The sequence below is a fragment of the Balaenoptera ricei genome, chromosome 8, assembly GCF_028023285.1.
Source record: "Balaenoptera ricei isolate mBalRic1 chromosome 8, mBalRic1.hap2, whole genome shotgun sequence".
NCBI classification, from domain to species: Eukaryota; Metazoa; Chordata; class Mammalia; order Artiodactyla; family Balaenopteridae; genus Balaenoptera; species Balaenoptera ricei.
This window is the reverse complement of record NC_082646.1, coordinates 29,634,637-29,647,794: the sequence shown is the minus strand read 5'-3', so window position 1 is coordinate 29,647,794 and position 13,158 is coordinate 29,634,637. Positions and strand designations below refer to the sequence as shown.

Below are 13,158 nucleotides of genomic sequence, written 5' to 3'. Positions count from 1 at the left end.
TGAGTGCCTGTTGTATATCTGGCATTGGGCTAGATGCCTTAAGTCAGTTTTCTTGTTAACTCCTTAAAACATTCCTGAAAGGTAGGTATTTTAACCCATTTTTACAGGGGAGAGAAGAAGGCTTAGAGAGACTAAGAAACTTTCTTTAAGTTATACAGCCATGTGGGATTTAATCCAGGTTTGAGTGCCTCCAGAATCTCTAATTTATTGCTAAGTGTTTAGTGTTCTAATCAATTTAGATTGAAGTGACTTCTTTTTCTTAACAGAGGGATGAATGGATGACTGTTGATTTTATGTCTGTTAAAACTATGTCATCATTATCACTCAAAGCTGAAAAGGAAACTATAAGGAAAATAGAGCAAGAGAAAACCCAAGCACTTGAACAGGTAAGAACATTTAAAATGCTTTAACTTTCTGATTTGCCTTTAACTGATACACATTTATGTAAATGCAGTTTTACTTGTAAGATATTATTTTTTGTGGTATTTAATAAATCAGTGGGAACAACTATGAAATGTGATATATTCTTTTAAATTTTTTTTGTAGGAAATGAGTTTAAATGTATATTATATTTATAAATCTAGGGCATATATGGTTGAGTACAGAATTTGGTTTACACCTGAAAATCTTCAAGGTGAGAATTTAAAGCATTCTTGAGTTGGTAGTGCCTTGAAATGATTGGCAGAAATAACTACCAGTCCTTTCTAAAGGATGACACTGTCAATTTAGGCCTCACAGGTCTCCCAGAAGCAAGTTCTATGGCATTTAAGGTCATAATCTAAAATCATACTATACATGAAAATGTAACGATAGTCCATGAATGAGAGTCATCTGAAACAATAAACAACAGAATCAGACTCATAAAACCTTTATCTTTTGGAATATTTAATAGCTTATATAGTAATAGTAGGTATCAAAAATGTGAATAACGGTTGAAAGATTAATAAGAAGGTGGATTTGAGAAAGAGCCAATATTAGAAATGAAAAATATTAGAGTTGAAATTAGAAACTTGTAAAATGGTGAAACAACAATACAGCCGAAGACAGAATTAGTGAACAAGAAGATAGTCTTTAAGAATTTAGACTATCAAATTCAAGAATTTGAATGCAACATAGAGGCACAAATAAATGAAAAATATGAAAGAGTGATCATGAAGTCCTATGATCAATGTTTTGTGTTTTTGTTTCTTCCCCAGTTTGATTTTAATTCTGAAAATGTTGGTGTGGTAAACTGTATTGACTTTATAGTTAAGTAGCTGCCCATTTGGAACTTTGGGGCCAGAGGTTTTCGGAATATCTTTACTAAGTTCTGTTTTGTCTCTGAGTTAGACCTGAGGAAGTTAGGGGGAAAGTACCAAAGGGGTGTAACCAGTGGGTAGTAGAGCAAGAAGGAGGAGCTGCATGAAGTCAGAAAGTTGATTTTACCCATTGTGATTACATGCTTGCTTCTGAAATCATGCTCTGCTGTTTGTGGGCATGAATGGTCTGGTATGTTCGGGTATCCCTGGCTTATGATCTTAGGTTTTGCACAGATTCGTCTGTTCTCTATATCAAACAACAGAATGTAGTAAACTCTTGAGTATCTTTAATACATTGAGATAGTGATTAGTTTTTCTTAGAAATACTGTTACAGAAAACCACCTTTCCTTTCCTAAGAAGCTATAGTACTTTGTCATGCTTATCTTACCAACTTTCCAGCATTGAATTACAGCTTTTCTAATTAATATAATATTTTCTTACAAATTCTTATATAAACTTCTCTGATTCAAGTAAGTCAGTGTCTGTTGATTTGCTCATTTGCTTATGTAGTTTTTGTCTTTTTTTTTTGCACCTATATCATCTTTTCCATTCCTGCTGCTACTCCTAGTTTAAATGCCATTTGTTAGTTGTATGTCTTCACCTCTTTGTCTCATTTATATCATCTTTACTGGAGCTGAGTTAATATATGAAGTGAACTGAAGACAGCCCCTGGAACTAAGAACTGGTTAACATTAAATATTATTGTGGTTCAGGCCCTAATTTACTCTTGCCTGGGCAGTTACAATAACGTTTTTGTTTTTCAGCATCCTACGACTGATGTCAGACTAACTTTTTCAAAGTACAGCTTTTGTCATGGTATTATTCTGTTTAGAAATGTTCAGTGATTGAAGTTAAGCGGAATGTGTCTTTGCTGTTTGTAGTATTTCCTTTTCCGTGGATGAAGCTCTGCTAGTGGTGTTTCATGCCACCCTTCTTTCTCATTCTGTCCTTGAGGATATGAAGTACATTTTCTATTAGAAAATTTGCAAAGGATAAACTGGGCATACTTGACTTAGCCCTGCCTTTCCTGCTTATGGAACAGACTGCTTGCAGAGATTGTGTGGGGAATGATATGAAGTGGGGGGTTGGTTCAGTGCATTCTACACCTGGGAAAATCTGCCTCATTGTGGGGTTCAGTTAACAGATGCATTTGGTGTTCACTGAAAGAAAAATTCCAATTTAGCCTTCATTAGCAATAAGGGTAATTTTTGTCTTTTATTTCTTATGCTTTTTTTATGTTTCTTAACTTGCTCAGAGCCTAGATTGAAAAGAAAGGTGCTATATTTATTATTCTTTTTTAAAGACCACAAAATGCTGCCTGCAAATAGAGTCCAAACACATTAGATTGGACTCTTTCCTTTGGGTGATCTGCATCTCAACCAAAATAGTTTAATTAATTTCTGTTGTATTTCTCTGCAAATTCCTGTCTCTGAATTTTTGTTCATCTGGATTTTTCTAAGTACATGCCCTCTATTCCTGTATGACTGCATCCTGTTTATCCTTCAAGGCCTAACTTGATATATATGATGAAATTCTTATTATTTTGCTTGATTGAAATAAATCTCTGCTTCCTTTATGTTCCTCTAGCACTTTATTTGTTCCTTTACTATATAGTACTTGTAGTTTTCTATAAAGCACTGTAATTTAATAGTCTTATCCTGTTTCCCTTATGAGATTATAAACTTCTTGGGAAACTGTAGGTGCTTCTCTTTTTTTGTATATTTGAAATTGTACAGTATTATTCTTTTACCCATGAATTTATTTTGCTCTGTAAATGCATGGATTTAGTCCTGATGTATGATAACCTGTAGTAATTTTTGGTTTTTGCTTAGGTAAGAATTCAGATTATTGTGTACAGAAGTAAATCATCTAGATTAATGAGTGAGACAAGCCAGTTTTCAAACATCCACATATTTTCTTTCTTCAAATGATGGTTACAGTTTTTATTTTTATTTACTTTATACATAGTAGTTTGTACATCTTAATCCCCTACCTCTATTGAGCCCCTTGACCTTACCTTTCCTCACTGGTGACCACTAGTTCTATCTGTGAGTCTGTTTTGTTATATATTCATTTTATTCCACATATAAGTAATAACTACAGTATTTGGCTTATTTCACTAAGCATAAAATCCTGTAGGTCCGTCCATATTGTTGCAAATGGCAGAATTTCATTTATTTTTATCGTTGAGAAATAGTCCTCTGTGTGTGTGTGTGTGTGTGTGTGTGTGTGTGTGTGTATCACAACTTGTTTATTCATTCATCTATTGGTGGATACTTAGGTTGCTTCCATATCTTGGCTGTTGTGAATAATTCTGCTATGAACATTGGGTGCATATATCTTTTTGAATTAGTCTTTTCATTTTCTTTGAATATGTACCTCAGGAGTGGAATTTTTGGATCATATGGTAGTTCTATTTTTAGTTTTTTGAGGAAAGTTCTTATTGTTTTCCATAGTGGCTGTACCAATTTACATTCCTACTAGAAATGTACTAGGATTCTCTTTTCTCCACGTCACCAACATGTTATTTGTGGTCTTTTTGATGATGGCCATTCTGACAGGTGTGAGGTGGTACCTCATTGTGGTTTTGATTTGCAATTCCTTGATGATTAGTGATGTTGAGAATCTTTTTATGTGCCTGTTGGCCATATGTATGTTTTCTTTGGAAAAATGTCTATTCAGGTCTCTGCCCATTTTTTTAATTGGGTTGTTTTTTTGATAGTGAGTTCTTTGAGCTGTTTATATATTTTGAATATTAACCCCTTATCAGAAATATCATTTGCAAATATTTTCTCCCATTCAGTAGGTTGTCTTTCCTTTTGTTGATGGTTTCCTTTGCAGTGTCAAAGCTTTTAAGTTTAATTAGGTTCCATTTGTTTATTCTGGGTTTTTTTCCTTTACCTGAGGTGATAGATCCAGAAAAATACTGCTACAATTTATTGGAAAGAGTGTTTTGCCTGTGTTTTCTTCGAGATTTCTGGTTTCTGTTCTTACATTTAGGTCGTCAATCCATTTTGAGTTTATTCTTTGTATATGGTATTAGAGAATGTTCTAATTTCATTCTTTTACCTATAGTTGTACATTGTCCTAGCACCACTTACTGCAGAGACTGTTTTTCTCTGTTGTATATTCTTGTCTCCTTTGTCATAGATCAATTGAACCACTGGTGTGTGCGTTCATTTCTTAGCTGCCTATTCTGTTCTGTTGATCTATGTGTGTGTTTTTGTGCCAGTACCATACTGTTTGGATTACTATAGCTTTGTAGTAATGTCTAAAGTGAGGGAGTGTTTTACCTCCAGCTTTTTTCTTTTTTCTCAAGATTGTCTTGGCTATTGGGGGTCTTTTGTTGTTCCATATAAATTTTAGGATTATTTATTCTAAATCTTTGAAAAATGTCTTGGGTACTTTGATAGGGATTGCTTTGGGTAATATGGATATTATAATAGCATTCTAATAATTTGTGAACATGGTATATCTTTCTGTTTCTTTTATCATCTTTAATTTCCTTCATCTTTGTCCTATATTTTCAGAGTATAGGTCCTTTACCTCCTTGGTTAAGTTTATTCCGAGGTATTTTATTCTTTTTTGATTCAATTGTAAATGGGATTTTTTTTCTTGAATTCTCTTTCTGATAATTCATCATTAGTATATAGAAAAGCAACAGATTTCGGTATGCTAATCTGTATTCTGAACTTTTATAAAATTTATTTCTTAGTTTTAATAGTTTTCTGGTGAAGACTTTAGGGTTTTCTATATATAGTATCATGTCATGGGCAAATAGTGTCAGTTTTACTTCTTCCTTTCCAATTTTGACACCTTTTATTTCTTAATCTTGTCTGATTGATGTGGGTAGGTCTTCCAATACTGTGTTGAATGAAAGTGGAGAGAGTGGGCAACATTGTCTTGTTCCTGATTTTATTTTATTTTATTATTTATTTTTTTAAAACAGGATTCTTTTTTTTTAAAAGTTTTTAAAAATTTTATTTATTTATTTATTTTTAGCTGTGTTGGGTCTTCGTTTCTGTGCAAGGGATTTCTCTAGTTGCGGCAAGTGGGGGCCACTCTTCATCGCAGTGTGTGGGCCTCTCACTATCGTGGCCTCTCTTGTTGCGGAGCACAGGCTGCAGACGCGCAGGCTCAGTAGTTGTGGCTCACGGGCCCAGTTGCTCCGCGGCATGTGGGATCTTCCCAGACCAGGGCTCGAACCCGTGTCCCCTGCATTGGCAGGCAGATTCTCAACCACTGTGCCACCAGGGAAGCCCTATTTTATTTTTTTATACTTGATTTAATGAAAAAATTTTTTATTGGAGTATAATTGCTTTGCAATGTTGTGTTAGTTTCTGCTGCAGAACAAAGTGAATCAGCTATATGTATACATACATTCCCTCCCTCTTGAGCCTCCTTCCAACCCCCGCCCCATCCCACTCATCTAGTTCATCACAGAGCACCGAGCTGAGCTCCCTGTGCTATACAGCAGCTTCCCACTAGCTATTTATTTTACACATGGTAGTGTATATAGGTCAGTGCCACTCTCAATTCGTCCCACTCTCCCCTTCCCCCACATGTCCAGAAGTCCATTCTCTACATCTATGTTTCTTTTCCTGCCCTGGAAATAGGTTCTTCAGTACCATTTTTCTAGATTCCATATATATGCCTTAATGTACAGTATTTGTTTTTCTTTTTCTGACTTACTTCACTCTGTATGACAGACTCTAGGATCATCCTCATCAATAAAAATGACCCAATTTTGTTCCTTTTTATGGCTGAGTAATATTCCATAGTATATATGCACCACATCTTCTTTATCCATTCATCTGTCGATGGACATTTAAGTTGCTTCCATGTCCTGGCTATTGTTAATAGTGCTGCAGTGAACATTTTGGTTCATATATCTTTTGAATTATGGTTTTCTCAGGGTATATGTACAGTAGTTGGATTGCCAGGTCATATGGTAGTTTTATTTTTAGTTTTTTAAGGAACCTCCATACTGTTCTCCAAAGTGGCTGTATCAATTTATGTTCTCACCAACAGTGCAAGAGGGTTCTCTTTTCTCCACACCCTCTCCAGCATTTATTGTTTGTAGATTTCTTGATAATGGCCATTCTGACTGGTGTGAGGTGATACCTCATAGTAGTTTTGATTTGCATTTTTCTAATAATTAGTGATGTTGAGCATCTTTTCATGTGTTTGTTGGCCAGCTGTATGTCTTCTTTGGAGAAATGTCTATTTAGGTCTTTGACCCAGTTTTGGACTGGGTTGTTTTTTTGATATTTAGCCGTATGAGCTGTGTGTATATTGTGGAGATTAGTCCTTTGTCACTTGCTTCGTTTACAAATATTTTCTCCATTCTGAGGGTTGTCTTTTCATCTTGTTTATGGCTTCACGTGCTGTGCAGAAGCTTTTAAGTTTCATGAGGTCCCATTTATTTATTTTTGTTTTTATTTTCATTACTCTAGGAGATGAGTCAAAAAGGATCTTGTTGTGATTTATGTCAAAAAGTGTTCTTCCTATGTTTTCTTCTAAGAGTTTTATAGTGTCTAGCCTTACATTTAGGTCTTTAATCCATTTTGAGTTTATTTTTGTGTATGGTGTTAGGGAGTGTTCTAATTTCATTCTTTTACATGTTGCTGTCCAGTTTCCCGTGCACCATTTATTGAAGAGACTGTCTTTTCTCCATTGTATATTCTTGTCTCCTTTGTCAAAGATCAGGTGGCCGTAAGTGTGTGGATTTATCTCTGGGCTTTCTTTTCTGTTCCATTGATCTATATTTCTGTTTTTGTGCCAGTACCATACTGTCTTAATTACTGTAGCTTTGTAGTATAGTCTGAAGTGAGGGATCCTGATTCCTCCAGCTCCATTTTCTTTCTGAAGATTGTTTTGGCTATTTGGGGTCTTTTGTGTTTCCATACAAATTGTAAAATTTTTCCTCTATTTCTGTTCAAAATGCCATTGGTAATTTGATAGGAATTGCATTGAATCTGTAGATTGCTTTGGGTAGTATAGTTATTTTCACAGTGTTGACTCTTCCAGTCCAAGAACATGGATCTCTCCATTTGTTTGTGTCATTTCTGATTTCTTTCATCAGTGTCCTATATTTTACTGCATACAGGTCTTTTGCCACCTCAGGTAGGTTTATTCCTAGGTATTTTATTCTTTTTGTTGCAGTGGTAAATGGGATTTTTTCCTTAATTTCTCTTTCTGATTTTTCAGTGTTAGTATATAGTAATGCAAGAGATTTCTATATTAATTTTGTGTTCTTTGCCTTTACTAATTTCATTGATTAACTCTAGCAGTTTTCTGGTGTTATCTTTAGGATTTTCCAAGTATAGTATCCTGTCATCTGCAAACAATGACAATTGTACCTCTTCATTTCCAGTTTGTATTCCTTTTATTTCTTTTTCTTCTCTGATTGCTGTGGCTAGGAATTCCAAAACTATGTTGAATAATAGTGGTCAGAGTGGGCACTCTTGTTACTGATGCTAGAGGAAATGCTTTCAGTTTTTCACCATTGAGAATAATGTTTGCTGTGGGTTTGTCATATATGGCCTTCATTATGTTGAGGTAGGTTCTCTCTAATCCCACTTTCTGGAGAGTTTTTATCATAAATGCGTGTTGAATTTTGTCTAAAGTTTTTTCTGCATCTGTTGAGATTATCATATGGTTTTTATCCTTCAGTTTGTTAACATGGTGTATCACAGTGATTGATTTGCGTATATTGAAGAATCCTTGCATCCCTGGGATAAATCTCACTTGATCATGGTGTATGATCCTTTTAATGTCTTCCTGGATTCTGTTTGCTAGTAGTTTTTTGAGGATTTTAACATCTATGTTCATCAGTGGTATTGAACGGTAATTTTCTTTTTTGTGTGATATCTTTGTCTGGTTTTGGTATCAGGGTGATGGTGGCCTCGTAGAATGAGTTTGGAAGTGTTCTTCCCTCTGCAATTTTTTGGAAGAGTTTCAAAAGTATAGGTGTTAGCTCTTCTCTAAATCTTTGTTAGAATTCGCCTGTGAAGCCATTTGGCCCTGATCTTATGTTTTTTGGGAGTTTTTAAATCACAGTTTCAATTTCAGTACTTGTGATTGTTCTGTTTATATTTTCTGTTTCTTCCTGGTTCAGTTTTGGAAGGGTGTACCTTTCTAAGAATTTGTCTGTTATTTCCAGGTTGTCCATTTTTTGGCATATAGTTGCTTGTAGTAGTCTCTTAACAATATTTTGTATTTCTGTGGTGATAGTTGTAACCTCTTTTTCATTTCTAATTTTATTGATTTGAGTCCTGTCTCTTTTTTTCTTGATGAGTTTGGCTAATGGTTTATCAATTTTGTTTATCTTCTCAAAGAACCAGCTTTTAGTTTCATTGATTTTTGCTGTTGTTTTCATTGTTCTATTTCATTTATTTCTGCTCTGCTTTTTATGATTTCTTTCCTTCTATTAACCTAGGGCTTTGTTTGTTCTTCTTTTTCTAGTTGATTTATGTGTAAGATTAGTTTGTTTATTTGAGATTTTTCTTGTTTCTTGAGGTAGGATTGTATTGCTATAAACTTCCCTCTTAGAGCTGCTTTTGCTGCACCCCATAGATTTTATGTCCTTGTGCTTTCATTGTCATTTGATTCAAGGTATTTTTTGATTTCCTCTGATTTTTTTCAGTGATCTCTTGGTTATTTAGTAGCACATTGTATAGTTTCCGTCTGTTTGTGTTTTTTACAGTTTTTTTTCCCTGTAATTGATAGCTAGTCTCATATTGTTGTCCAAAAAGATGCTTGATATGATTTCAATTTTCTAAAATTTATTGAGGCTTGATATGTGACCCAAGATGTGATATATCCTGGAGAATGTTCCGTGTGCACTTAAGAATAATGTTATTCTGCTTTTGGATCGAATGTTCTGCAGATATCAACTAAGTCCATCTGGTCTAATGTGTCATTTAAGGCTTGTGTGTCCTTGTTAATTTTCTTTCTGGATGATTTGTCCATTGGTGTAAGTGTAAAGTCCCCCACTATTATTGTGTTACTGTTGATTTCCCGTTTTATGGCTGTTAGCCTTTGCATTACATATTGAGGTGCTTCTATGTTGGGTGCATAAATAGTTAGAATTGTTATGTCTTCCTCTTGGTTTGATCACTGAATCACTATGTAGTGTCCTTCTTTACCTCTTGTAATAGTTTTATTTTAAAGTCTATTTTATTTGATATGAGTATTGGTACTCCAGCTTTCTTTTGATTTCCATTTGCATGGAATATCTTTTTCTATCCCCTCACTTTCAGTCTGCACGTGTCCTTATGTCTGAAGTGGGTCTCTTGTAGACAACATGTATAAGGGTCTTGTTTTTGTATCCATTCAGGCAGTCAGTGTCTTTTGGTTGGCGGATTTAATCTATTTACATTTAAAGTAATATGTATGTTCTTATTACCATATTTTTAATTGTTTTGGCTCTGTTTTTGTAGGTATTTTCCTTCTCTTGTGTTTCCTGCCTAGAGCAGTTCCTTTAGCATTTGTCATAAAGCTTGTTTGGTGGTGCTGAATTCTCTTAACTTTTGCTTGTCTGTAAGGCTTTTGATTTCTCCGTTGCATCTGAATTAGATCCTTACTGGATAGAGTAATATTGGTTGTATGTTTTTCCCTTTCATCAATTTAAATATATCTTGCCTCTCCCTTCTGGCCTGCAGAGTTTATGCTGAAAGATCAGCTGTTAACCTTATGGGAATTCCCTTGTATATTTTTTGTTCCTTTTCCCTTGCTGCTTTTAATATTTTTTCGTTGTGTTAATTTTTGTTAGTTTGATTAATATGTGACTCGGCATGTTTCTCCTTGGATTTATCTTATATGGGACTTTGCGTTTCCTGGACTTGATTGACTGTTTCCTTTCCCATGTTAGGTTTTTGTCTATAATCTCTTCAAATATTTTCTCAGACCATTTCTCTTTCTCTTCTAATTCTGGGACCCCTATAATTCAAGTGCTGGTGTGCTAAATGTTGTCCCAGTGGTCTCTGAGACTGTCCTCCGTTCTTTTCATTGTTCTTTCTTTATTCTGCTTTGTGGCAGTTATTTCCGCCATTTTTTTTTGTTTTTAGCATGTTTATTGGAGTATAATTGCTTTGCAATGGTGTGTTAGTTTTTGCTGTATTTCCACCATTCTGTCTTTCAGCTCACTTATCCATTCTTCTGCCTCAGTTATTCTGCTACTGATTCCTTCTAGTGTATTTTTAATTTCAGTTATTGTGTTGTTCATCACTGATTGTTTTTTAGTTCTTCTAGGTCCTTGTTAAACATTTCTTGCATCTTCTCGATCCTTTCTATTTCCGAGATTTTGGATCAGCTTTACTATCATTACTCTGAATTCTTTTCAGATAGATTGCCTATTTCCTCTTCATTTATTTGGTCTTGTGGGTTTTTACCTTGCTCCTTCATCTGCAAGATATTTCTCTGTTTTCTTATTTTGTTTAACTTACTGTGTTTGAGGTCTCCTTTCCCCAGGCTGCAGGGTCGTACTTCCTCTTTCTTCTGGTCTCTGCCCCCAGTGGGTGAGGTTTGTCCAGTGGCTTGTGTAGGCTTCCTGGTGGGAGGGCTGGTGCCTGCATTCTGGTGGGTGGAGTTGAGTCCTTTCCATCTGTTGGGAAGGGCCATGTCATGTGGTGTGTTTGGGGTGTCTGTGAGCTTAGTATGACTTTAGGCAGCCTGTCTGCTGATGGGTGAGTATGTGTTCCTGTTTTGCTTGTTGTTTGGTGTGAGGCAACTAGCGCTGGGGGCTGCAGGCAGTTGGGTGGATCTGGGTCTTGGATTCAGATAGAGACCTCTGTGAGAGCTTTTGCTGATTAATATTTTCTGGGACTGGGAATTCTCCGGCAGTCCAGTATCCTGGACTCTGTTCTCCTCCGCCAGAGGCTCAGGCCCAACTTTTGGTCGGGGAGCCAAGATCCTACAAGCAGCTTGTCACGGATTAAAGAAAAAAAAGAGACAAACAAAACCCCAAATGGTAAAAGCAAAATCAAATGAGCAAAAACAAAGAAACACACACACACACAAACACACACAGAAGAAACAAAAACACAACCAAAGAAAACAAAAATCAAAAGAACAGCCAAAGAATCCCAAAACGAAATTGAACAACTAAAAACAAAACTAACAAAAACACAAAACAAAAAAAATCAAAGCAGAGTGCCAACTGAAGAATAAAACAAAGAAAACAAAACAGACAAAATTGATTCAAAAACAAAAAAGAAATGGGTACAAAACCCAGAGAATAGGATAGCAAAGGGAAAATGGAAATACAAAAAAATTTTTAAAATATATTAAAAACCGATGAAAAAGCACAGAACAACAGAAAAGCAAAGTAAAAATAGAAACATAAAAAGATCGAAAGTATGTTAAAAAAAACTCGAGACTAAATAAAAGTAAAAATTTAAAAAACCCCCAAAAAACCAACAGCAACAACAACAAAGAAAAAGAAAAAAAAAACCCCAAAACAACAGATTTAACAACAGAATGAATCAAAACTGAGTAAAATTAATAGTAATAATAATGTTTTCCTGGGGTCTCAGCTGTTATTGTCCTTGCCGTGAGCTACAGCCCACCTCTGCCTCCTCAGGAGACTGTCCAATACCTCTATGCTGGTCTCTGGACCTGCTGTGGGCCCTGTGGGGACAGCTGAGACTCTGATCTGGCCCCACTCGTGTGTGTGCTTGTCCCCAAAGTCCACAGCTGCCAGTGCTAGACCATTTTCATTTGTGGGAATACTCATTGTCCTTTCAGATATTGCATAGGCACAGGGTCTACTTAGCTGATTACGGGGATTTAATATGCCGCTTGTGCAACTGATGGAAAGATTTTCGTTCCTCTTTTTTAGTTGCCCCACCCCTGGGGCTCAGCTGTGTTTTTACCCCCATCTATGTGTGTGGGCCACCCACAGGAGTCTGCTCCTGAGGCTTCCCTGGAGCAGTTGGGTCTGTCCTGGTGAGGACAGGGTGCAGAGGTGGCACGGCTACTTGGATAGTGGAAGCCCCAGCGGTGCCAGGTGCATGGGGAAGCTGGCAGCCATGGGCGCAAGAGATATGGTCCTAGTGGGAACCTTTTTCTAGTGCCCAGTGGCATGCGTGTGAGGGCCAGCCCTGGCCAGTCTTTTTTTAGCGCCTGGTGGCAGGTGCGCAAGGGCTAGCCCTGTCTGGGTTTTTTGTAGTGCCCAGCGACAGGCGCATGAGGGCCAGCCGTGGCAGGGCCTTTTGTATTGCCTGGTGCTAGGCGCTGGCATGTGGAGAGAGACTGGCTACAGTGGTTGCTCCACCCCCTGCCTGTGACTCAGCAGTAGCGCCCTGCTTCCATGGCATTCTGGTTTTCCTCCATAGGCATTCTGTGTTGCCATTTCCTCCCTCCTGTTCCCTCAGGCCATCTCCCCACAGCCAACAGCAGATCTTGCCCCGGGTTTGCTCTCCAATCCCCATGCTCTAACTCCCAGCCCCCATGTGCACTGTTGGACACATATTCCAGTCTGGGGCACTTAGGGCCATGGTACGGACTGTCTTTGTAGTTTTCACTCTGTCCCATCTGCCACAGGTCGGTTGCTTCATCCTCCACCGACAGCCTCAAATGCTTCCCTTCTCTCCCAACTGATTTCCTCATTGGTGAGGGGGCTTCCCTGGATGAGGGAATTTCTCCCCTGCTTCAGCTCCCACCACTGGCATGCAGGTACTGTCCCACTTCCTCTCCTCCTCCTTCTCCTTTCTTTCTTCCTACCCAGTTATGCAGGGATCTTTATAGTCCTTTCCAGTGTCCAAGGTCTTCTGCTAGTGTATAGCTGGTGTTCTGTGAGAATTGTTGCATCTGTAAATGTATTCCTGATGCATCCATGGAGAGAGAGGAACTCCA

The 13,158-nt window shown here is 37.1% G+C and overlaps 1 protein-coding gene across 1 annotated transcript in view; it reads left to right on the top strand.

Moving 5' to 3' along the window:
• The window catches only part of CWF19L2 (CWF19 like cell cycle control factor 2), a 187,524-nt gene that overhangs the window by 22,788 nt on the left and 151,578 nt on the right, over positions 1-13,158 (top strand). Inside the window, exon 5 of the mRNA XM_059929351.1 lies at positions 267-386. Coding sequence (XP_059785334.1) covers positions 267-386 — 120 coding nt within the window. The remainder of the gene's footprint in view (positions 1-266; positions 387-13,158) is intronic.